This window comes from Nipponia nippon, unplaced genomic scaffold, assembly GCF_047370975.1.
Source record: "Nipponia nippon isolate SJK-2023a ecotype South Korea unplaced genomic scaffold, ASM4737097v1 scaffold_5, whole genome shotgun sequence".
In the NCBI taxonomy this organism is placed as follows: domain Eukaryota; kingdom Metazoa; phylum Chordata; class Aves; order Pelecaniformes; family Threskiornithidae; genus Nipponia; species Nipponia nippon.
Window position 1 is genome coordinate 2,223,431 of NW_028262369.1, and position 22,061 is coordinate 2,245,491.

The 22,061-nt window shown below is 50.8% G+C and overlaps 2 protein-coding genes across 9 annotated transcripts in view; one reads left to right on the plus strand and one right to left on the minus strand.

Moving 5' to 3' along the window:
• Window positions 1–1,763, minus strand: part of DNAAF8 (dynein axonemal assembly factor 8) — a 96,991-nt gene extending 95,228 nt beyond the window's left edge. Inside the window, exon 1 of the mRNA XM_087733981.1 lies at window positions 1,690–1,763. The gene's annotated coding sequence lies outside the window, so the exon portion shown is untranslated. The remainder of the gene's footprint in view (window positions 1–1,689) is intronic.
• A 181-nt stretch (window positions 1,764–1,944) lies between these two features.
• ANKS3 (ankyrin repeat and sterile alpha motif domain containing 3) lies at window positions 1,945–21,208 on the plus strand. 8 transcript variants are annotated; one of them, XM_087733281.1, is made up of 18 exons: window positions 1,945–2,000; window positions 6,023–6,123; window positions 6,270–6,445; window positions 6,796–6,994; window positions 7,202–7,323; window positions 8,074–8,155; window positions 8,847–8,982; window positions 9,295–9,453; window positions 10,599–10,724; window positions 11,894–12,009; window positions 12,876–13,043; window positions 13,572–13,696; window positions 13,966–14,107; window positions 14,807–14,979; window positions 16,257–16,372; window positions 17,251–17,334; window positions 17,839–17,933; window positions 18,197–21,207. In XM_087733281.1, the coding sequence occupies exons 3-17, from the start codon at window positions 6,276–6,278 to the stop codon at window positions 17,919–17,921; spliced, it is 2,001 nt and encodes a 666-aa protein (XP_087589407.1). In that variant the 5' UTR covers window positions 1,945–2,000; window positions 6,023–6,123; window positions 6,270–6,275; the 3' UTR covers window positions 17,922–17,933; window positions 18,197–21,207. The 8 variants fall into 8 exon arrangements, with proteins under 8 accessions (XP_087589407.1, XP_087589408.1, XP_087589409.1 ...); XM_087733282.1 differs by lacking the exon at window positions 1,945–2,000 and adding an exon at window positions 2,168–2,187; XM_087733283.1 differs by lacking the exon at window positions 1,945–2,000 and adding an exon at window positions 2,220–2,238.
• The last annotated feature ends 853 nt before the right edge of the window (window positions 21,209–22,061 follow it).

Genomic DNA, 22,061 nt, shown 5'->3' on the forward strand with positions numbered 1-22,061 from the left:
CTTAGGTACACCTCACGAAACAACATGAGGGAGAACAGCAGTACAAAGCAAGAAGAAAGCATATGCATTCAGGGTCAGCCTGATTCTCAGCACTCCCAGGGTTTCAATCGTCAGCAGTGAGCAATAAAATCTGCATTTTTGGAGTCGTTCCTCCCCACCTGAGTTCAGAGGGCTGAGAGCTTTCTGCCCTGCTCACCATATACACCCACACTTGGGGCCATGCCAGGGCAGTTTACCCCCTCATTTATAAAGCATTTCTGGGATTCTTAGCCAGACTGACTTGTAACTGTGCTCCCAGAAAAGCACGTTCCCATTGCCTGCAGGGAGAGGGAAGGTACGCAGCAAAGGCAAGGCTGACACCTCTGCTCTCAGCTGGGCTTTTTTCTCCTCTTTCCTATTTGCCTCACGTTCCCCTCCTCACTGCTCAAATGATAGATAAAATGATTTCAGTTTGCTTTTTTCACTGGATTTGTATAAAAATAGTTGAGAGCAGGCACGCTTTTGGATTTTGACCTCTCAAAGTGTTTATAGAGTGTACTCTTTCCTCATGTTTTCCTTGAGGTGCATGAGGAGTCGAGACAACACAGTAGGGACTACTGCTGTACTGACAAGTTAGATAATTAACCCTCATGGAAAACCTTTGATTTTTAAATTTTATGCTCCAATCACGTGGTTTCCTGGGGACTCAAACGTGAGAGTAAATAATTTCTGTTTGGCGAGAAAGGTTAAGAGGTTTGTGACTGTATGTTGTTGAGTACTGAAATAACTGTTTGTATGATTACACTGTCACTGTTACTTGCATTGGCATGGACCGACAACACTCTCTAAACAAAAAGGGAAGCTCAGCTCATGCCCTGGGAAGTTTACAACTGGCAAAGCGCCTTTGCAAATACTTCATATGCCGTATCCATACACTGGTGGCTTTGTTCATGTTCAGGGAAATCCCCAAGGCTGCAGTACTACGCTCTGACAGTAAGCAGAGGTTGCTAAGGGTAAAGGGAGTCCCGTGGGAATAAAGACAAACTGCCTACTGTGGCTCCCTCTGCCAACTTGAGAGAAGATCAGTCTCCTAAGCTTAAGGATGTTAGACTGGATCCGACTTAACAGTCACCTAACCCAGCATCTTCTCTGGGAGCAAGCAGTGCTCTATGTTTAAAACAAAGTGCAGACTTGTTAGACAGCTAGAACACAACAAGCGCTTTCTGGAGAGCTTGGCCCAATTGAGACGTGAAATCCTGAGCTTCTCCATGTCACTAGACCAGACATTTCCCGTCACGTCCATCTCGGGAGCCTCGCTGGTGCGATGGCAACGGGGGAGAAGCCGAGAAGCCGAAGGCAACGGCGGGAAACACACCTTCCCTTCGGGGCGGTACTGGCGGGCAGGCAGCTCGCCGCAGCCCAGGGGATGAGCTAACCCCTGGCCTCGGCACTTCTCACCCCACACCGACAGGTTTCGGGACCCGCCGTGCGACGGGAGAAAAACCCTGAGGGAAGGCGCTGAGGCGACGCCTTGACAGAGGCCAAAATGGCGGCGGGGGCGGCGCACGCGCAGCTCCCCCGTCGCCGTGGCAACGCGGCCAGCGGCTCCCCGAGCTCCCGGCCCACCGGCCCGGTCCCGCTGCCCGCCGGGGCCAGTCAGCGACAACGCAGCTCTGAGACCTCCGCGGCCATCGCTCCGCCCGCCCGTACCTCTTCTGCTACTCTTTATTTTCCCCCGGTACCTCGGCCACCGGCTCCGGTCCGCCCCGCCTGCTAGAACCGCCTGCTAGAACCGCCCGCCCTCCCGCACATCCCAAATCCCATTGGCTGTCCTTCGCTCCGCCCCCTCACAGAAACACCTTGTATTGGTCCGGCGCCGCGGGGGGGCGGAGCTTTCCCTTGCCGCCGCGGAGGCTCTTGGGGTTTGTAGTCTGGAGGCTGCGGGCTGGGTGGGTGGGGTTTCCCAGCATTCCTTGCGCGGGAGGGGTGACTTCCGGTAGCGGAGCTCACCGGGTGTGCAGGTGAGGGGCGGCGGGGGTTATGGCGGGTCGGTCTCGGTGGGGTCTATGGCCTCATGGAGTGGTTCCAGGCTGATAGCTGAGGTCTACCGATCCCGCGGCGGGGTAGGCCGGGGCCCCGGCCTACCCCGCCGCGGGACCTACACCGCGGCGGGACCGACACCGAATTCCTCCAGGGACCTGCGGCCTGGTGAGGTGCAGGGATAACGCGCCTGGAAACCGTTTTGCTGTGAGACTTCTGGTAACAGCTGTGTAGTTACTGGTTTGACAGCTACAACCGGGCTTGCTCATCTTCAGGCACATCGTTGTGTGACCGGAGCCTGCCCGGCTGCCTTGGAGTGCTAACCTTGCTTGGTATAGCCCCTCTCCTGGGAAAGGTGCTCCACGGTGTGGCTGTTGAAGTGCTTTTATGCCTTTTCTCTGGCTCTGTTAATATTTTATCTTTTGGGGAGTGCAATACGTGCTTTAACACACCTGAGAGCATCAGCCTTGTGGTATGGATGAAGAGCTCAGGGGAGACCTTATTGCAGCCTTTCAATACTTAAAGGGGGCCTATAAGAAAGATGGGGACAGGCTTTTTAGCAGGGCCTGCTGCGACAGGACAAGGGGGAACGGTTTTAAACTGAAAGAGGGGAGATTCAGACTGGATATAAGGAAGAAATTGTTTACGCCGAGGGTGGTGAGGCAGTGGCAGGGGTTGCCCAGAGCGGTGGGAGATGCCCCATCCCTGGAAACCTTCAAGGCCCGGCTGGACGGGGCTCTGAGCACCCTGATGTGGTTGAAGCTGTCCCTGCCCATGGCAGGGGGATGGAGGGGATGGCCTGGAAAGGGTCCTGCCAGCCCAAAGCATTCTATGATTCTCAACAGGCATGTATAGGATGGAGCCCAGGTGTTGCAGGTCCTCAGCTGGAGCTTGTGTTGCAGGAACACTTTCACACACCACTATCCTGTGAAACCTGATGTGGTTCCTACAGCTGTAATGTGTGTGCCCATCTCTGGTCAGACAATGTTAGCGCAAAGATGAGAGCGTGCGTTATTGTGGCTGAGCTGGTAACTATTTGTACCTATACAAGGTATAACAAGGCTTCTTATTTCCTCCAATAGGTTGTTGCTGAATGTAGTGGAGATAGAACTAAGTCAGGAGCAGAAGTGAAGCATGTTATCAGCTTGATGGCTCAGTTGGGAGCTCCAGCAACCTCCACACTTGTGCTGTCTTGGGTGTCTTGTGTCTTATGGGGCAGAAGGACCCCTGTGGGTGTTACCTGTGCTTGGGGAAGAGGATGTGAGAGAATGAATTTAGCAGAGCTGGTGCAGCTTAGTGGTGCCTGATGAGTGGTGATTAACAAGCAGTGTTGGATTTGTTCTATGTTGGGGACCGGTTGCCTCAGGTGCTTCTCAAATCGCCTCCCATTTATTTTAGTATGGCTTTTCTGCCACTCTTTCATCTACTGTCACTTGTTCCTTAGGTTTATCCTCCAAAAAGGTATACTTTTTGCTGCAGTTTTCATACTAAGTTTTTATGGCATATTTCTTTTTTTTTTCCTGCCTTCTGGTTTTCTCATCTGCTCAGACAACAAACTCTCTGAATCCAGGACAGTGTGGTGTTTGCTACCTGCTCTGAGTCTCAGCGCTGTAGAGTTCTGCTCGTGATAAATAGCTAGGTGTTGATGTAGTAAATATAATTAATAACAACAGCCTCATGGGGCTGAGGAAGGCCTCTAACAAATGTTAACTTAATTGCTCTGTCTCAAAGCAGGAGAACAGCCTGTAAATGTTCAGGAGGTCTTTGTCTAGCTTATTCTTAGCAACCACATCTCTTCTGGTAATCCACCACGGTACTGTTGCTTTTACTTTTACAAGGACTTTTGTGGTCTTTAATCAAAATCTCCATGCTGCAACTTAAGCCCGTTATGTCCTGTCATATTCACCATGGCCACAAGGAACAGATTATTTCTGTTGTTCTCTCTGCAGCAACCCTTTATGTATTTGAGGCCATTATCACATGTCCCTTCCAGGCATCTCCTCTTTAGACCAGACAACCCTGATTTCATTTCACCCAGTCTTTTCATCTCAGTCCTTAGGGCTCTGATCACTTTTACTCTTCTCCTGTAGATTCTGTTCAGCTGTCCTCTCTGTTTTCTCAGTGCTTGCACAGCTGACATCATGCTCTGGTTCAGGCTGGAGAGAAATCTTAGAATGAAGGAAAAAAAAAAAAAAGCAGCAAAGACGTAGGCATTTAGAGCACAGTGCAGGTGGTAGGAATGAGGCTGAGAGTCTTGAATATTCTGGAGTCAAGCATAAACTTTCTGTCATGTCAGTCTTGCCCTGGTGACTGTGGATCAACTTGCCAAAGTTGTGTTGGTAACTAGTACGTGATGTGGGGCTGATTCTGACAAAACCTAAACGTCTGTGGGTTTTATAGTTAAGGCATCCAATTAGCAAGGAGGTCTGCAGAGATAAGTGAGCTTCACTTTCACCTGAATGTGCTTCTGCAGACTGTCCTGGGTTTTATCTCCTTTAACTGACTGTGAACATGCCTTTTTGCCTTCCAGGGGCAGCTTTAATCTGTTGTAGTGAGAAACACTGCTACTTTTCCCCCTTATGATCCACTTAAATCCACTTATATCTCCTTGTATTTTGATTGTGAGGTGTTCAGGTCTTTCATTTGTGTTCTGCCCTGCATGTTCTTGCCTGAGGCCTCTGGGTTGGCAGTGTAATACAAATTCCTGCTATTAGGTAAAATAGGTGCTTTTGCAGATATCTTACAAAAGGAATCGTTTATTACCAGCACACGCTGATTAGGTAGAATGGATGGTGCTTTTGTAGTCTTAACAAACTGAAGAAGGAGGAGTGGAAAAAAAGCAAGGTGTGGGAGAAAGGATCCAGATGGGGAGTGAAGAGGTAGGAATTAAAGGTGTTTTGCTTATGTTATAAGAAAAGGGGCTGGCGTTTGCAAGACAAAGACTCACAACTCTTTGGAAAATAAAAGTACGGTTTTGAAATGTTACAGCTGAGGCAATCTAAAGAGCAGCCGCTGCTGAAAAGCGTGTTCCTGCTCTCTTTTATTCTTCACCAATGCCAAATTTGGCATTTGCATGACCCCAGAATGAATCAGTCTGAGGAATTAAAGTGGCAAGAAATTATCAGGAAAAAGAAAGAATACTTTCTGTTGGCTTAGCTGCCCAACATAATATGTAGTGGGACCAGGCAAACCCCAGAAGTGCTGCATGGTGGGTGATGAGGCTACAGGGACGGAGAAACACTTCCCATTGGATTGACTTGGATGTAGCCTAAAACTGCAGCTGAAGACCTCGGATGATAGATGCGGTTGTGTCGAACAGCTTTTTATGAAGTGCCAAACAAGAACACTCTCCTGTGAGTGGTTAAAATGATTAATATGCAATTGCTCCCTAAGGCTAGGGATGGGAAATAAACCTTTCAGACAGTCATGAAACTGTACTAGCTTTGTAATGAAGTTACTGTCTGCAGGACGGTGGACGTGCTCAGATAATGAACGGGCAGGTGTACTGCTGCTCGAAGTGTTTCAGCAATTGCTAAGATTCACAGAGACAGGACTGGGCTGCTTCTGAAGTGCTGAAACAGTAAACGGTAGAAACAATCTACGTACAAGCTGATGACATAATGAAGTGTGCACCCTGTTCAGGTGATACTAACTACTTTTCGAGAGTAGTGGACAGTTGTCATTATTAATGACCATGTCTTAATTTAAGCAGGGCCATCCTGTAATATAAGACACATGGAGAAAGACCAGGAACATCTGATGCATGAATTCTTAATTCTCTCTCTGAATTAAGAAACATGCAGACCAAGAATTACATCCTTTTGTATAATACTAAGCATGCCACCAGCACTTAAATAGGCGTTTAGTCTCTCTTGACGAGGGTATCCAAAGCTGCCTTAGGCATATTTTGGTTAGAAGGGGAGGAAATAAAGCCAGTGCTGTGAAGCCTTAAAATGAGATTTGAAAGACGTCTTTTTAACATTACGCGCTTTTATTTTTCCAGTGTATTCAAATCCCAGAGTCCACTGCAGCAAGAAAAAACTGCCAGCAAAAACTCCTCAGCAAGTCTTATTGCTTCGGGCTAAGGAGGCGATCCAAGTAGAGGTAGGAATTTGAAACGCTCTGCCTCTGAGATGACCTCGCCTTCCAAGCCCATGGCAGCTTGGAGCTGTAGCGCCAATGGGTGATGCCGTGTTCTGTAGAAAATGGAGATCCGCAGCTGAAAGTTGTGCTTTGCTTCGGTTACTCAGGGTGGGATGTCGGAGCTGAGTGATGAAGCCAGTGAGTCGGAGCTGCTGAGCCGCAGTCTTTCCATGTGGCATGGGGTTGGTCAGATGATCTGTCGGGAAGAGCTGGACGTTCCCCTGGACTTGCATACGGCCTCCTCCATCGGCCAGTATGAAGTGGTGCAGGAGTGTATTCAGCGGTAAGGAGGGGCTGGGGAGGGTGCAGGTCTGTGGTTCCTTACTGCCGGTTATGTTTTTTCACTGGCTGCTGTACAGGTCGGTCTAACATTGCAATGGGGGCACATCACTGCAACTCCCAAAGTGTTCTTAAGGACAAAGTTTCAAGGGAAAAGTCTGCTGATAAAAATTATCTCCTTGGTGATTTGGTAGAAGTTGTTCTTGAGCTGGTAGGAATTCCCACGCAGGCTTCAGCGCTGGAATTTTTTTCAGCCTTCTTTCAATACAGTGATGTAGTAAGAGGCTGCAGGAAGTAAGAGGCTGTGATCTGCTAGGACAGTAGTTCAGCTGAATTCTTTTTTCTGTTATTTAGTGGAGATCTGGATTTAAATAAGAGGAATTGTGGTGGCTGGACTCCACTGATGTATGCCTCCTACATTGGCCACGACACCATTGTACACCTGCTGCTGGAAGCAGGAGTGAATGTGAACATCCCGACACCAGAAGGGCAGACGCCGCTCATGCTGGCCTCCAGCTGTGGAAATGAAAGTGTTGCTTACTTTCTTCTACAGGTGTGTATCCCATAATAAATAGGTAAAGCCACACTACATGGTTTAAATTCTCTACCGGTTGCAACCAAAATGTGCAATTTACGTTCTGTTGTGAGTTCAGCTTCCTGACGGGGATTTAAACTCTCTTGGTATCGCAGTGCAGAGGGGCAGTGGCTAAGAGACCCAGCAGAGGGGGTGCAGTAAAGAACATTCTCTGTTCTCTTGAAGCAAGGCGCAGAGCTGGAGATGAAGGACATTCATGGTTGGACCGCCTTATTTCACTGCACCAGCGCCGGACATCAGCAGATGGTCAAGTTCTTACTGGACAATGGCGCAAATGCCAACTGCAAGTAAGGAGGAATCTGTCATTTCGTTTCTCAAAAGGTATCTCTGATTTCAGCTGTGGAAGCAGCAGTTGGCTTATGAACACATTCGAACACGGACAGGGAGGAGATGCCTGCTTTTGTCTTTGCTCCTGTACCTTAGGAAGTATGGCACACTCTATTAGCTAATACAAGGAGAGCTGACCTGCAAACTGAACGGTGAAGTCTGCCCATGTTGTCACTGTTCATTTAACTAAGATCAAGAGAAATTAGATTTACTACTTGTTTTATTATGGGCTAAACTCTGAAAGCAAGCAGGTGCAATGCCTTCTGCACTCAAGTGCACTTTGCAAGTCTTTCTGTTGAATTTTCTGTGTGCTTCGAGTTCAGTGGTTTTGGGGTTTTTTTTTTGAAGTGTGCAGCGCATTCGTGTGCCTTGGGAACTGCCTGTACATGTATGCATATTGAATTGCCTGAGGTCAACAAAAGGTTCTTCGTTAGCTCCTGCAAAACTGATTTTGCTACTGAAAGACAGATCTGCAACTGGAAGAGTAATGTGTTGCTGTGCAGCCAATCGAGGAACGCTTACGGAATCTCCGCTGGGAGTTTTACTGAGATAGACCAGAGTGCAGTAGAACAGCCAATACATGGTACAGTTTGTGATCAGCTGAGGGCAGCGGCTAGAGATGCCCTGTTAGGGTATGGCAAAGACTGCAGCGTGTTTCAGCTTTGATTATTCTAGTCCATGTGTGAGTGTTTGTTCTCTCTCCTACACAGGGAGCCTGTATATGGATATACGCCTCTGATGGAAGCAGCTGCTGCTGGCCATGAGATAATTGTTCAGTACCTTCTCAATCATGTAAGTGTCTAGACAGTTCTCTGTAAAGCTGAAAATCTGTGGTTCCAGCCCGTAGAGAGGAAGAACCACAAGTTTGACACCAGACTTTTTACAGTGTTATGTTTGATCCTTGATGACGGTCACCTCTGAAGTCCCAGACTTCCAGGACTGTTCTCAAAGTATCTGCTTTCTGAAGGCTCCGATTTTACGCTGCCCTTGCGCAAACAGGAGTGAGGTCTAACTGTCCAGATTTAACTGAATAATGACTGAATTAGAAAACAAATAATGCAGTAATCTCTGTATTGTTTACAGGCTTGCCTGCTTGGGGTAGTGGGCATCCTCTACCTCCAAAACCTTGTGAGCATGCATGTCTTGATGTTAAACAATTCATTTTTAATATCCCATTTAACTGGTCCAGCTTACTTCCAGAAGGAGGCAGCAATGCAGAACGTTTTTCAGATAAAACAAACTAGTTCCCCGTGGCAATGCACAAGAGCCGAATACCTAGGCTACTTGGCATTCAGGGATCGGAGAGACTGTGGATAACTAGAAAGGCAACAAGGTATTAGTGGAGCTTGAACTGTCTATCAAAGGTGAGCCTGTACTTCCGATGGGCTTGAAGGAACTAAGACAATTCTTTGACTCCCTTGAATTTTTTTATATAGTGCCCTCTGCTATGTACATTTTAAACATGTTTGTTTGTTTTCTATAGGGAGTGAAGACAGATGTCAGAGATAACACTGGAGCCACAGCACGGACGCTGGCCATGAAGTACGGACATACGAAGATTGTGGGGCTGATAGATTTGCATGCATCCCCAGTGCCCAAGGTCTTCTGCAGGGGTCCAGGTAACAGAGATGTTTCAGCTTCTTCATTTTAAGATGGAACCAGAAGAGAGGTGCTTCATATTTTGAAAGTTTGTTACTATGTGTATGGGGTGGTAGTGTCTGGTCTGTCCTGGAAATTCCAGCATTTCTAAGGGTGGAAGAGGCATGGATCCAGCAACTTTTTTGTCTGCTGGCCCTTTTTTGACCTAGTTAAACTGTTTCACCCTCCTTTTAACATTTCCTTTTTATTTTCCATTGCGTTTGTAGGCCCAGTAGCAAATGAAGTAGGTCAATGAATTACTATGCTGCTAACAGTCTTTGTTTGAACTACAGGAAAATATGAAGAGCTGAGTTCCTCAGATGAATCCTGTTCTGCTCCCCAGAGACAGAGACCTGTTCGTAGGACCAAGGGTCCCAGCATCCATGATGGGCCCCAGGCTTTGGCTAAGATAACAGCGGTTGGAATCGGAGGAAAGAAGCAGTCTCGCTATGGTGAGAATAGTTAGAAGCCTAATAGAGAGTCCTTTGAGGTCTCTCAAATGCTTTGCAGCTATTTCTGTGTCAGCATTTTTTTCTTTTGGTTTGGGATTCATGTGTGGCTTGTACAGAAACAAAGACAGCGAATACCATCATACAAAGCTATCCAATCTCTGGTTTAAAAAGAAAACCCCTTGAACTCTCCTGTCAGGGCTGGATATTGATGCGTGGAATATTTCTGTGGAACGAACACTGCTCTTACCTCAATTACTGTTCCCCTGACTCTTGAGAGGAGTCCAACTTCCCTTTTTGAGGTAGGCTCAAAAGTTTGAGAACCCTTCTCAAGCTGATGACAGAGGAAGTGGTCACAAGCCAAGAAATCATTGATCATGAAAGTGAACTCAGTGCTCCTAGACCTGTCAGTTTTGTCTTCCCTGGTGTTTGAAATACTACTAAAAATGAGATTATAAAACCCTTGCAATAGGCCAAGAGAACAATCATTCCAGTTCAGACATCAGCCCCTGGATGCAGTGGTGTGAGTTTTGTTTTCTTGTCATAGCCATAGATATTTCTCAGGCTGACTACCTAGTTGTCTAGAATAGCCAAGAATATGGACTTAAAAGCATGTTCAAAGTTCGATTCGGTCTCTTAATACAGATACTTACTATCCCACAGGCAGTGGCTGTACTGAAATGATACTGTCAGCTTCTGAAACGGTAGTGGGATGCCACTAGAGCTTTAACACAGATGCCGAGGGGTTGGCTTTCCAGGGTGTGCTTGGCTGGGGATGGGACGTAGCTGGCACCTTGCTCTCTTAAGCAGATGTCTTTCCCCCTTCGATAATTTAGGTATGAAGAGGAGAGGAAATGCTGAAAGCTCCTATTTAAGGTGCATCTCTGCTATGAGGCTGTTTCCTCTGACTGTTTTTCAATGCAGTCATCTAAACGAAGTGCAGCTGATGTGTGTTTGTGTGAGGGAGGCTGTAGGCAGACGCATTTCTCAGTTTTTCTGTGTGCTCTTTAGAATGGAACCTGCTAGTTGAGGAGGCAGTCCCTTCTTTTGATGATTTTCAAATCCCTGAGCAGTAGCTTTTCCTGCTGGAGCCTCCCTAGCAACTGGCATCCTAATCTTTACTGGTTCTCCCTTCCTCTTGCACACAGAGCAGGTCCCTCCTCAGGGCTACGTTACCTTCAATGATGATGGCAGCTGTGAAGCAGACGATATCCGGAACCGGGACGTTACCTCTCCAATTAACGAGCAGGATGTGGAGAGCAGCAGCAGCAGAGGTAAGTCACTGTCTCAGAAAATAGTCTGGCTTGCAGTGCGCACCTGGATGTGAGAATCATAGAATTGTTAAGGTTGGAAAAGACCTTTAAGATCATCGAGTCCAACCATTAACCTGTCACTGCCAAATCCACCACTATACCATGTCCTCAAGCACCACATCTACCTGGCTTTTAAATCCCTCCAGGGATGGGGACTCAGCCCCTGCCCCGGGCAGCCTGGGCCAGGGCCTGACAGCCCTTTGAGGGAAGAAGTTTTTCCTAATACCCAACCCAAACCTGCCCTGGCGCAGCTTGAGGCCGTTCCCTCTCGTCCCATCGCTTGTTCCTGGGGAGAAGAGACCGACCCCTTGGCTTGCGTGTTCTTTTCCCACTAAGATGTCGAGGATTGGAGTATCTCTCATGAGGAAAGGCTGAGAGAGCTGGGATGGGTTGGCCTACAGAAGAGAAAGCTCAGTGGGGATCTCATCAACTTGTACAAATAAGCTGAAGAGAGGGTGTAAAGAAGATGGAGCAAGGCTGTTTTCAGTGGTGTCCAGTGACAGGACAAGAGGCAATGGGCACAATCTGAAAGACAGGAGGTTCCCTCTCAACATAAGGAAATGGTGAGGGTGACTGCACGCTGGGGCAGGGTGTCAGAGGTTGTGCAGCCTCCATCCTTGGAGGTGCTCTCGGATGTGGTCCTGGGCAACCTGTTGTAGGTGACCCTGCTTGAGCAGGGGTTTGGACAAGGTGACCTCCAGAGGTCCCTTCCGACCTCACCATTCTGTGAAGCAGCACAAAGGAAGGATCTATGGGCAGCTCCTAAATTAATAAAGGATAATGTGGCTCTGCATAGGCTCTGGGCTCAAGGAAAGGCCTTTCCTGAACTTTACTAATGGGAGTGCAGGCTTGGTTGTAATAACACACTTTTCCACCCCATAACTAAGAGCCTCATGGAAACACACACACTCAGCCTTCCTGCTCTCTGTGGTACTAGACAGACTTGGAGAAAGATTAGTGCCTGGGATCAGACGTGATATTTCTGTCTCAGAATCTGCATATGAAGCCTTGCTCTCAGTTTCTCTTTCCTTTACACTTCTAGCAGGTTTTGCTGGTAATTGTGGAGCAAAACCAGCACTGAGTGTAAGGAAGTTGAACCTCAAACTTTTTTTTTTCATATTCCTTTCCAGAGGATAATGTTTTCTTCACCAATAACTTAGCAGCCATCAGGAGCAGTAGCAGCAGCAGTGAATGCCTGACCAAAGCCCTGGGGGTCAGCAGTGAAGGCTCCTTGGAAAGCAATGAGGTGGGGTTTTCAATTTTCCTTTCTCTGCCTTCAGCTTGGCCAGTACCATCGCCCTTCCACAGCCTGCTGTGACTCTGCCTCCACAGGAGGTTGTAGTACCAGGCTGGGTGAGGGAAGGTAGCATTACAGGGACAAGAAAACCAATTTCCATATGTGAAGATTATGGATTGGCTTGTTTGATCTCTGGCTAGTAGCCAACTCTCAGAGCACATTCACTCTAGAACAGGTTGTTGATGGCTAGTCAGTAATTTTTAAGTTCTCTCCAGCTTCTGAACTCTTTGCAGACTTCTGGCTAGGTGGTGATCAAGAAAGGATGTGACTTGCTGGAGCTGGATCAGTCCTTGAGCTTGGCGAGATAGCAGGCGGTAGAGTGAGGTTTAGAGAAGCACAGCAGTGCAGTATTGGCCTTTCTGAAGTACAGAAAGGGGAAGAGGTTGGAGGTTACTCAATGGTTCAAGTCACAGCTTGCATGTTCAAGACACAGCTCCGGGGCTGATGTACAGAAGGGTGATATAGCTGAACATGAGCCAAAGTCCTCTGTCTTGAGGAGCTTCTCACAGCTGGAATCTCTGTGGATTGTATTGGTTCAGGGAGGATTCAGCGTTGCTCTTTGCCCTGGCATGTTGCTTCCTAAGCTGGGATTGCAAGAGCCTGATACCATTCCGTGGTACCAAGCTGCCATCTTGGGAGTGACTTGGCTCAGCCCTTCCTAATAAAGGCTTTTTGTTAGTCTTTGTTGCCCGTGTTTGTAGCCCACTACCTAGATTTAGAGCTTGGGACTTGAGTCTGCACTTGTTAGCCGTAGTGATCCTGGCATCTTTGCGTGATCATCTTTACATTTTCTGGTTTTTTTCTTTCTTTTCCAGGATTCTGACCATGCAAACAGTCCCTCTAGTCGGAAACAAGCCAAGAGCTTTAAGATCAAGAATCGCTACAGCAACAGTGATAGCCAGTGGACCCACTGCCCAGGGAAAGCAGGGAGCTCTGGTCAGCACCTAATCCTTCCTGAGCCCCCTGCCTATACAGGGCCCCAGGTAACTACGCACAAAAAGTTGTCTCTGAAGTAACGCAGATCTGTGTCAAGCTTGGGAGGCTTTTCCAAGGTTGCCTAAGCTTCTTTCTTGACCTTCTCAGGCAAAAGGGAAGTTGTCACCACAACACCTTTGATTCCAAACCTCTGCCCAAACTTAAATGCTCGTGAAACAGCAATTTCTTGTACAAAGAACGGTCTGCTTAGGTGTTGCTGTTGCTTAGAGGGATATTCTAGACCCTCGGGCCTGGGGGTGTGCTACCAAACATGTCTCTGGTGGGGGCTAGGGTAGATGTTGGTGTGTCTTTCTTCTCTGCATGTGTTACAAGAGGCAATGGCTGCAGCAGACAGGCCAGTCTTGTTGCATTGTGTGACTACGGAGAAGGGCAGTTAACCAGGGGAAGTCATGGTTGCTGCTAGAACCCATGAAGGCATAATGGCAACAGGAGGAAGCAGATGTTTATGAGGAAGAGGCATGGCGATGCTTTTGTTTGAGTTGTTGTTTTTTTTTTTTTTTTTTGATGGGCTGCAGGACCTGGCAACATTCCTTGAGCAGATTGGCTGCCTGAAGTATCTGCAAGTGTTTGAGGAGCAAGATGTCGACCTCCGGATCTTCCTGACCCTCACAGAGAGTGATCTGAAGGAAATAGGCATCACGTGAGTGTCTGTAATGTGATTCTCATCTTTCCCCTTACAAACCATGCACACAAGCTGGTCAGGAAAGTTTTTAGCTAGTGAGTGCTTTTCTGTTCTGGCTGTCTCCCACACAATTTTGATATCCCCTAGTTCTTGGCTGCAACAGGCTCCTGTTTTTGGAGGTGCCTTGGAGGAACCAGGAGACTGCAGAGGTCCTCATGGCATCCCATTGGGCCTAGGGACAGATGGTGCAGTGGTTGGGCCCTGACAGTTTCCCATTCTCCCACCAGTCTGTTTGGACCTAAGAGGAAGATGACTTCTGCCATTGCCCGATGGCACAGCAACGCTCGGCCGCCCAGTGATGCCCTGGAGCTGGCCTACGCAGATCGGCTGGAGGCTGAGATGCAGGAATTGGCCATTCAGCTGCACAAGGTAAGAAGGGACATGGTTTGGCGGTGGACTTGGCAGTGCTGGGTTGACGGTTGGACTTGATGATCTTAAGGGTCTTTTCCAATCTTAATGATTCTGTGATTCTAAGTCTGCCATGCGCTGCTCAGTGCCTTATCACACTGCAGTAGGTGATCCGGTAGCGTATTTTTATGTTGTGCCTCTAATGGCCTGGGGTAAAGGAAAAAACACAACTTTCAGCGGACGCACTTGGTGTCAAAGTAGATCAGGTAACACCATAAGTGCAGCTTATCCACTCCTCATCATCTGTGCTCCATGCTCGTGAAGCCTTTATGTCTCTGTTTCCCATCCGTCTGAGATGGGAAGTGGGAGGAATTGAATACCTACTCTTTTTCAGTAGTGTCATTTTTATGGTGAAGTTGTGCAGCCATTAGCGAATGGACTTCTGTTGATTTGGGAAATTGGGCCTACTGAGTGTCTTTGCAAATGGAAAGGAAGCAGGAATTGTAACCGTGGGGCTGGTCTTGGTGTGGAGAGAAACTGTATTTTGTGTACAAGCCTTACCCAGCTTCCTTTCGCACTGGGTTGGGCACAGTTTTGCAGGAACCCCCTGGCTGCCCGAGCCATTAAAACAGCGGGGACTTCAGGGACGTGTCAGAGCAGGCACACACGAGAGCGAGGTACGGTACTCCCAGCCTAATCCTCCGTTCTGCTCTGCTGTAGAGGTGTGAAGAGGTGGAGGTGATGAAGGGCCAGGTGTGCCAGGAGCAGAAGCTGCGTGCGGTGGCCGAGAGCTGTTTGATGGAGCGGGATGAGACCTGGAATGCTATCCAGTGCCAGCTCAGAGAGGCGCAGGCCATCACCAAGGATGCTGGAGTCCTACTGGATCAGATCAAGTAAGTCATTCCCAGGAAATGGCACTGAGGCTACTGGGAAACGGGATTTGGGCCGATCAGAGGTCATATTGGCAGTCTTGCAGGTGATGCGTAGGATAAGGCAGGGGAGCTCCCCAGGCATCTGAACCCATTTTGGATCCTGCCTGACTTTCTCTAGCGGAAAGCCGCAGCCGCCTGAGCAGATGTGAAACCTTAAGCAGATGCGTGAGCTATAAACAGCCTGACTTTTCAGGGATGCTGAGTGCTCCTGTTTCAACTAGAAGGTGAAGGCACTCAGCTCCTTTGGAACCAAAAGGCTAAGTGCTTTGTTTGTGCTTACATGAGACCCAGTGACCAGGGTATAACTTGGTGATGAGGTGAATGCAGGAAAGAGTTTCTCACTTCTAAACCGTATCAAAGGACTTGCCATGTCTTGCCCTGACTAGTGAAGAATACTTTTCTTGCAACTGTGACGCCTAACAGAAAAACCTGCCCTGTTCATTCACACCACTGCCTTTGAGTTCTGTTTTCCCCCACCTCCTAATTTACCTTTTGTTGCCTTTGGGGTGCTTTTCTCCCTGCCCCAGTTTGGACTCCTGTCACGGGCCCTGTTCTGTCCACTGATAGAACAGAGACGTCCTTGAAGGTGACGTTAATCCTACTGCTATAGTTCCTGGCCCAACAGGGAATGGGGCCTGCTCACTACCAAGCCTGGGAGAACTGGGATTGGCTTCCAGAAGGACAGCAGAGCAATATTCCCAGCTGCGAGGGGCAGAGCACTTGTCTTTTCCCCCTGACTGAGGAGCTGAGGCTGGCTGGTAGAAGGGCCCTGCCCTGCTCTGAGGGTACACTGTTTGAACTGATGGTGTGATGATGTTAGCCAGGGAACTTTGTGGGCCTCTCTTGCTTTCACCTGATGCCTGTCCTGCGGTAGCTTCATTTGCCCATTAGAAACCTTGGATCAGGCTTGATTCTCATATAAACCAGGCGCAGCCCCCGGCTTGGGCTTTCTCCTGCTCACCCCGCCCCCTCCTTCTCTTCTCCCCCCGCAGCTCCTCTGTGGACAGGGGCAGAGATTGCTGTGGAGATGGGGCGCAGTGGAGAGCGCCCCGAGCTTTGTCTGGGGCACGTCTTCCTCTTCCTGGGAAGGAACAAGGAGCAGTTTGTAACCCAGGGCGTTAGATGCGGTCCCTCGGCACCCCAAGCAGGTACTTGCAGGATGTAGGAGCGCACAGACCGACGTGTTGTTCCAAGCAGTGTCCCTGTGCACTTCTGATGGGTTTTGTCTTGTTTGGCAGATCCTGTCAAGCAGAGCTGTCCTCCCGGCTAACCCAAGAGCAGGCAGGCAGCAGAGTGCTGGACGCAAAGGTGCAGCTGGGAACCGGTGAGAGCAGGCGGCCTGGTGAGCGTCCGGGTGAGGAAGAGCTTTTTAAACTACACAAATGGGTGCAAGGGGTGGGTAAACAGCAGGACACCCCGGAGCAAGCCACGTGCTTGTGTTTCATTGCTGAAAGGATAAGTTAGAAGTGATTTGGAAACAGATGAGCAGCCAAACCCTTAAAAATTTTTGCTCAGAGAAAGCATTTAAAGCCCTCAGGGCGTTTGGAGTATAACTGCAGCAGAGTTTTTCAGCAGCTTTTGATTCTTAGCGAGTGGGAAGTTGGGGGTCTGGCAGGCGTTTGTGGCTAAAAATGCAAAGCTGTAGCACAGGCGCCCAGTGGCAGCCCTGCCTCACGGGCCGGTGGCTTCCCCTTCCCACGCTGCGGCGTGCGGGCACCTCGGGTGCGTTCCCGCACCGTGCGCTAGAGCCAGGGCTGAATCGGAAGCCACGGCTGGTTCCCTAACCCAGTCTGGGGGGTGGTGCTGTACGGTCCGTGGGGCAAACTGCTGTGCGTGGCTGGGCAGGCTCAGCCCACCAGCTCCGTATCACAAGGAGTTAGCAAATGATCCTGCTGCCCGTGACACGCTCCCAGAGACGTGCTCTTTGCTACTTGTGTTTTGAAAGTGAGACAAGTAGAGATCCTGTTGACTTCTGTACGCTACGCTTAATTTCATTGAGTTTCTCTTAATGTATGACCTAGCCAGTATAAAAAAAAATTCCTAAGTGGTAGAATTACCAGCAAACCCCCTCAGTTTGTCACAGGCAATTCCAGCTTTCTTCCCATGTGACTCAGAACCCCTAACTGGAGCCGCTTTGGGTGTGGATGCTTCACAGCAACGCCAAACCCCTGTCTCCGCTCTGTCCCAGAGAGCGTGCAGATTGATTAAATGTGTGGTTCCTCTTTCTTGCAGTGCTGGAAGGATGGCCGCCTTCCTTGAAGTCTCTGAGCTTGCCTGAGCTGTCAGCTGTCCTAGAGGAGTGTGTGGGAGAAATGGGTAAGGTGGGGAGGAGTCTGGCCGCACGAAGCGGCTGTTGTGCTGGAGGGGAGGTGTGGCTGGGCAGGGTTTTGACGATTTGGCAGTGGTAGGTTGGAAGGACCTAACAATCTCCCCTCATTCCGGGAAGTCTCCAGGCTCTGAAGTTGGTGCTGGTGTTTTCTTGCACTTCATCTCACTGCAGATCTTGGGCTCTGCCTCATTCTCAGCCTGGAGCTGTCAGCAGAGGGAAGGGGGCGTGTGCCCCCCTGCATCTCCTGCTCAGTGCTCAGAGCTGCTTGTGAAGTGATTCCCAAAGCCTGTGTCCTGTTCTCCCGACAGGAACTTATCCCAGCAACAGGCAGTCGGAGAGTAGAGACGCTCCTGTTTTCAGGGCACTGGAAGCTGCAGGGGAGAAGGCAGCATGGAGGCAGGAAAACAGTGGCTGAATCCAGACCGCAGCCTGGTCTTTACCGCTTGCTGGCCCATGGCTAATACTGATTTGTCCTTTTGGTTTGTCCTCAGGAAAAGCTCTGCAGACTGTGACTCAAAACCTCCAAAGGCTCCAAGCCCCGGGGCAGAGCGGGCAGAGCTGGCTAGAGCCGTAACAGAGCAGGAGGGTGAGTGGGAAGTAATGACAGCCACAGAGGGCTGTGGCCTTGAGGGGGACGTCATTCCTCGCAGCAAGTAACGGCCGTCTGCCACTTGTACCCAGCGCTCGCTCACACCCTGCACGCTGAGGCTCTGCTCTAACTAGTCCTTATGTGCCCTCTGCTTGGTTTTCCCTTTGGAAAATCCTTAGTCCCATTGTCCCTCTGCCCCACTGAAAGGGTGACTGTCCTTTTTTTCCTTCCCCCCCCCCCCCCCCCCCCGATGGCTGCAGGAATACTGACGTCGGGTGACTGTTCCACCCGGAAGCTGAGTGTGCCTGGGAGAATGAGCGCGAGGGCTGTGCTGGCAGCACCGCAGCTCTGCTGAGAGTGCCACAGCAGCTGGTGGATGCGTGGAAGAAGGTCTCGGCCACCAGAGAATGTGCCTGGGAGAACGAGGGACAGCAGAAGACAACAACCCAGCAGCTCTTTGGGCCTGACTGCTGTCTGGGTTCCCAGGATCGTTGTTGTTTGTACCAAAAGGTTGGGTTAAGAGGAGAAGCACCGAGCCCAAAAGGCTTTATCTGCCTTACGCTTCCTGCAGCCCTTGTCATTCAGGGCTGTGTGGTGTTAGAAAGCTGACAGTTACCCACAGCAATCAGTTACCTGGAAAAGGGACATCCCGTCGTCCCCAAGGCCTCTGACACTTGTCCTTTTACGTGGATTGCTCAGGAGCTGGCCCAGAAAATGTATCTGAGGCAATAAGGAAGGCAGGTTTGTTGTGGATGGGGAAAGTGAGTAGAGTTTGTAATGTTTGGCTCATTGAGCTGCAGCAAAACTCACGCAGCCCTGAGCTCTAGCAGGAAGATCTGCCCTCCTGCCATCCCAAATGATCCTCTAGCAGGAAGGTCTGCCCTCCTGCCATCCCGAATCTGTGCTTCAAAACCTCTCCCTCCAGCCAGCCCACCCTGGTTTGGTTCAGATCCTTGCCCCCCTCCGGGGTTGTTTGTGATCATGTTATTCAGTCCCAAAGAACTCGTTTTTTTGTGGGAAATGCTTTATGGCAGAGACTCTGTCTGGTTTGTCAGTGCCGAGATCCCAACGCTGACAGTGGTTGCAAGGCAGATGTTCCCCTGGAAGGGCATGAGAGGGAAGGAAGAGCTCGAGACCATTCAGTCTCCTGTGCCTCTGGCAGGCAGCAGAGCGCCGAGGCAGGCACAGCAAGAACTGAGGGACAGAGCTGTCCCACGTGGCAGACAGGTAAAACAAATCACATCCCAGATGGAGCTGCGGTGCAAAGCTTTGGTCCTCAGCCGCTGCCTGCCTTTGGTTTCCAGGCTTTAGTGTTTGGAAATAGCTCAGCCAAGGCATCCTTGTGTCGGCGGTGTGGGTATTTTCAAAGGGCAGACAAATGGTGCAGGACGAGGCTGCCTCCCCAGAGAGACCGCTCCATCGCGGGGAGCGGGGCGAGCAGCCCCAGGGGCTCTGCTGACAGTTACGTTGCTGTAAAATGGTTTCCAGTGACTCTCTGTTCCTGCGTGTTGCTGAGTCCAGGCAAACAACAAACAAACAAAACCTGAAGTCTGTGATGACCTTGATGAGTCTGGAACAGGGTTCTTCTCTTTGCAAGGAAGGGGAAGAAGCTGCATGTTCCTCCTGGTTTTAATTTTTTGGACCTTGATCACAGATGCTAAAATACAAAAATCCATTCTGGCTCCATCCTTTGAGCCAGTCACCCCTTCTGATCGGCTGCCTGGGACCGTTTAGGCAGGCTCAGAAGCTAGTCTGCGTTTGGTAAAGCTAACGCCTAGTTCGACTGTCCCACTGAACTGGTGTACGCGTGCTTCAGGGGACGGTCCTGGGGCACCGGCGCAGGCATGGCCCGCTCTCGTGTGAGCCTGCCCTGCTGGCAGCGTGCTCAGCTGTGGGCTGCTGCCTTCAACTCCTGTTTAACCCTTAAACTTAACGTGGCGCGCTATTATTTTCATCTTTAGCGAATGCCACGGATGTACGCACGTGGGCATCTGGCGCTCGCTGTGCAGCAGGCAGCGGGACAGGGCTGCAGGAGGCTGCGCCCTGAAGGATGAGCTTTGATGAGGTGGGGCCTATTCTCCGAAGGCAGCGTCCCTGAAAGCTGCTCGGAACATCGAGGCTGTGCTGGGAAGGGCGTTTTGGGCTTTGTTCTTCGTTCCCTGTTGCTGGAGGAATGGCGGGGAGTGCCAAGGCAGGCTGCGCTGCCCTCGCCCTGGCGGTGTCTCTGGCTGCGCTGGTACAGGGTTGTCATGGCTGTGTCCCTTTGGAAGCCCAGACTTGAAGTTAAGGCAAGATGGCTGGGGGGAAAGGGGGAAAGTTTTCACAGGAGCAAAAAAAAAAAAAACCCAAACCAACCCCCAAACCCAAGTGAAAAGGCCTGGGAGCAGCTGGAGAGCAAGGGAAGCCCTGGCTCAGCAATGCTGAGCTGTGGAGGGAAGCGGGTGGCTGGAAGGAGAGACTGCACAGCCTTGGGGGAAGAAGGGGGTTTTTGGGGGTACACCCACTAGCTCGTGATGCTCGGGGGCCTGGGAAAAGGGGTGGGTGAGGGGTGCAGCGGTGTGTGTATGAAGGAAAAGGAGGGCCCTGTAGAAACGGTGCTGCAGGAGCCCAGAGGGAAAGGCTGAAAGGGTGCTAGAGCAGCCCCGGGGGGGCACCGGGGAGGGGATTTCATGGACGAGCGTTTCCCTGAGGAGGCGATCCCTTAACTGGAGGCCTTCAGACAGCGTTCATTGCTGAAAGGGCAGCTGTGCAGGCAGCAGGGAGTCTGGTGCTACCCGAAGGCAAGCTGTCCGAATAAAAGCATCTTTGCTGACTTGGATAAAATAATAAAAACTGAAAACCTGTTTCTGGTGTCTGGGTTTCTCTGGAGGGAGCTGGGGTTGTAGAATCACGAGTAACCTGACTGATTGACTTTGGGATAATGGGGAATACACGCAGTGCTTTCCAGCTTGCTCTCCCAGGCCGTTCGGGGCTGCCTCACCTACAGCTCCCCAGCCCTGCCTGGCTCCTGCCGGAGGTGACACCGCTGACGGGGCAGCGGACGGGGGCATTCCCGGGGCCAGGCAGTGCCAGCGCTGCCGAGGAAGAGCGGGCACTGGTAACAAAGCCTGCGCTCCGCTGAGGGCTTGGCTCTTCCCTTCCCCAGGGCTCAGTGTTGGGGCCGGTCCTGTTCAACATCTTCACTGATGATCTGGATGAGGGGATCAAGGGCACCCTCAGTCAGTTTGCAGAGGACACCAAGCTGGGTGGGAGTGTCGATCTGCTGGGGGGCAGGGAGGCTCTGCAGAGGGCCCTGGCCAGGCTGGGTCGATGGGCCCAGGCACTGGGTGAGGGTCAGCAAGGCTCAGGGCCGGGTCCTGCACTGGGGGCACAGCAACCCCAGGCACCGCTGCAGGCGTGGGGAGGAGCGGCTGGGAGCTGCCCGGCGGGAAAGGGCCTGGGGGTGGTGGTCAACAGCCGCTGAACATGAGCCAGCAGTGTGCCCAGGTGGCCAAGAGGGCCAACGGCATCCTGGCTTGTATCAGGAATAGTGTGGCCAGCAGGAGCAGGGAGGTGATGGTGCCCCTGCGCTGGGCACTGGTGAGGCCGCCCCTCGAATGCTGTGCTCAGCGCTGGGCCCCTCACCCCAAGGCGGCCATGGAGGGGCTGGAGCGTGGCCAGAGCAGGGCAGCGAGGCTGGGGCAGGGGCTGGAGCCCAAGGCTGGGGAGGAGCGGCTGGGGGAGCTGGGGGGGCTCAGCCTGGAGAAGAGGAGGCTGAGGGGAGCCCTCATCGCTCTCGGCAACTGCCTGAAAGGAGGCTGGAGCCGGGGGGGTCGGTCTCTTCTCCCCAGGAACAAGCGATGGGACGAGAGGGAACGGCCTCAAGCTGCGCCAGGGCAGGTTTGGGTTGGGTATTGGGAAAAACTCCTTCCCCCAAAGGGCTGTCAGGCCCTGGCCCAGGCTGCCCAGGGCAGGGGCTGAGTCCCCATCCCTGGAGGGATTTAAAAGCCGGGGAGATGTGGTGCTGAGGGACATGGTTTAGTGGTGGGCTTGGCAGTGCTGGGTTAACGGTTGGACTCGATGATCTTAAGGGTCTTTTCCAACCTTAACGATTCTGTGATTCTGTGATTCCTGGCTGGCGATTGC

Bases quoted from the DNA above. Each gene is read 5' to 3' on its own strand.
- ANKS3 (XM_087733279.1), top strand. From the start codon at position 5,345: ATGAAGTGCCAAACAAGAACACTCTCCT. The intron at 5,373-6,022 runs GTGAGTGGTTAA...TTATTTTTCCAG, and splicing joins CCAAACAAGAACACTCTCCT to TGTATTCAAATCCCAGAGTC. The intron at 14,108-14,806 runs GTAAGAAGGGAC...GCTCTGCTGTAG, and splicing joins TGGCCATTCAGCTGCACAAG to AGGTGTGAAGAGGTGGAGGT.